General features: G+C 51.4%; 2 protein-coding genes across 2 annotated transcripts; both read left to right on the top strand.

The window, feature by feature from the left end:
• Positions 1 to 92: 92 nt before the first annotated feature.
• DQ04_17431010 (hypothetical protein) lies at positions 93 to 1,466 on the top strand (the record flags this gene model as incomplete). Its single annotated transcript, XM_009317592.1, has 1 exon — positions 93 to 1,466. The coding sequence occupies one exon, from the start codon at positions 93 to 95 to the stop codon at positions 1,464 to 1,466; it is 1,374 nt and encodes a 457-aa protein (XP_009315867.1).
• Positions 1,467 to 1,897: 431 nt separating this feature from the next.
• On the top strand, positions 1,898 to 2,253 carry DQ04_17431000 (hypothetical protein; the record flags this gene model as incomplete). Its single annotated transcript, XM_009317591.1, has 1 exon — positions 1,898 to 2,253. A coding segment is annotated over one exon (356 nt), but the record flags the coding sequence as incomplete, so codon positions are not given.

Raw genomic sequence — 2,253 nt, 5'->3', positions numbered from 1 at the left:
ACTGCAGTATCATGCTGGCGGTGCGCCACGTGCTGTTCGTTGTTGCCCTCCTGCTGCTGTGCCGGATTGTGCCGGCGGTTGGGGTAACGAGGATGAATGTGAAGGAAGCAAGAGATGTTCTTAAAACCGTAAAGCAAGCCGCAGATGCTGCCAAAGGATCTGCCGAAGAGGTCTACCAGAAGGCTGCAACATCTAAGAATGATTCAGAAGAGGCGTCAAAGGCTGTGACGGCTGCGAAAACTGCGGCTGATGAGCTGAAAGAGGCTGTTGCAGCTGGAGTTGATGATGGAAAGGCTGCTGATGTTAAGAAAAAAGCTCAGAATGCCATGACAACATCTAGTTCAGCAAAGCAACTTCTTCTTAAATTGTCAGCAAGCTCGAATGGCGTAATGAACGAAGCGACTGCAGCAGTTGCGAGTGTTATGTCGGTTATCAATGAAGCTCAAAAAGTAGTGAAGTTGCCCGATAGTCCACTCGCAGAGCATGCAAATACAGTGTCTAAACACGCAGAGACCACCCATGCAGCGTTGCTGAGCGCCTCGAGTAATGCCAGTTCGTCGTCGGAGGAGTCAATGAAGGCTCAGAAGAGCGCAGCGGAGGCAGAGAAACACGCTCAGGACGCAGTGAACGATGCTGCCATGGTGGCGAGTGCGAGCAGGGAGACGGAAGATGCCTTAAGAATAGGCACCAATAAAGCAAATCTCAAGAAGTACGCTCATGATGCACCACCAAGTGTCACCGCAATGGTGGAACAAGCCGAACGTGCGAATAAACAAGCCACAGCTGCACTGGAGAACGCCAACAAGGCGGTTGAAGCCGCTGGAAGAATGGTGGAGGCTGCAGAAGCCGCCGAAGCTGCTGCTGATGAAGCTGTGAAGCAGACTAAAAAGGGAGTTATTTCACCACGTACCCCTCAGACAACCATTGATTCACAACTGCCGCAGACTAAGCAGGACAACGGGCATCCTTCTGGCATCGCAGTGAATCATGCAAGTAACGAAGGTGATGCTGCTGATTTAATAAATGATGGACTTGCTTTAAGACAACGTCAAGGTGTACCAAAAGATAAGAAAGAAGTGGAAGTACCTAACAATACTCCAGTTTCACCTGCTTCTCAAGCACCGGCAGGAAGAAAGGACAACACCCAAACACTTCCCCCTGCAGCGCTACCCAACGCAGCCGATGCACAAGCCCCGCCAGCCGGTGAGTCACAGACAGCCGCCGTGCCTAATGGTCTTTCTTCAACCGAACCCACTGAAGCCACCACAACGTCTAATGAACACACTGGGGAGACATCCTCTCCAGCCAGCGATGCGCCTGAGTCTCCGCTGCTTCCATCGAGCAGCGTTGTGAGTGCCGCGATGGGTGGGAGTGGCAGCACAGACGGCAGCGGCAGCGCAGGATGGATGTGTGCGCCGTCACTGCTGTTGCTGTTGGGTGCATTGATTGGCTGCTCGGTTTTCTGAGTCGTGGATGTGGCGGCGAAACGGCGATCCCACTGAAGGGGTTACAGTCGGCAAGGCACCACTCCACATGGTAAAACTACATTTCATTTCATATCATTGCTTCACTACTGCTGTGGGACTAAGGTTGTCCCATGAGACTCTCGACATTATTCATTGGGCTCCATTATGTCGGTGAGGGCAGTGCCATTTCTTTGTTTATAAGAGGGCTTTGCTTTTCGAGGGAGTGTGCTTCATCCTTAAATATCTTTTTTTTCACATTACATGATTCTTCTCTTGCTTAGTGCACTGTGGCGCATGTTGGACACATTGTGTGATATGCCGGTGTGCTGGTGGAGTGACACTCCTTACTGTGTCTCTCTGTGTGTGCCACCTGCTTTGTTCCTTCTCTTCCCTCGCAGACACAGGCGACTTCAGTGATACTGCTGACAGGAATGATGCTGATGCGGCCCTCTCGCCACGTGCTGTGCTTGGTGGTCCTCGCGCTGTGCTGTTGTGCGCCCTTTTCCGTGGCTGATACTGGCATACCTGAGCACAGAGATAGTTTCTTGACAGAGCCTGATGGCGTGAATCTAACCATGACAACGAGGTTTGATGACAACAGCTGCACATCACTGTCCACCGCGGCTACTGATGCAACCAACGGTTTAATCATTTTCACTACGGTTACCTTACCGAAGGGTAGCTCTCAAGAAGTACAAAATATCAGGAAGTCCTGGCATGAGTTCCCCGTTCCCGTTGGGTACAACTTAACGCTGGACGCTTCACTGGTTGCTGAATGTACGAAAAA

The sequence above is a fragment of the Trypanosoma grayi genome, assembly GCF_000691245.1.
Source record: "Trypanosoma grayi strain ANR4 Tgr_1743_V1, whole genome shotgun sequence".
Taxonomy (NCBI): Eukaryota; Euglenozoa; class Kinetoplastea; order Trypanosomatida; family Trypanosomatidae; genus Trypanosoma; species Trypanosoma grayi.
Note: the sequence above shows the minus strand (reverse complement) of the source record. Positions and strands in the feature narration are given on the sequence as shown.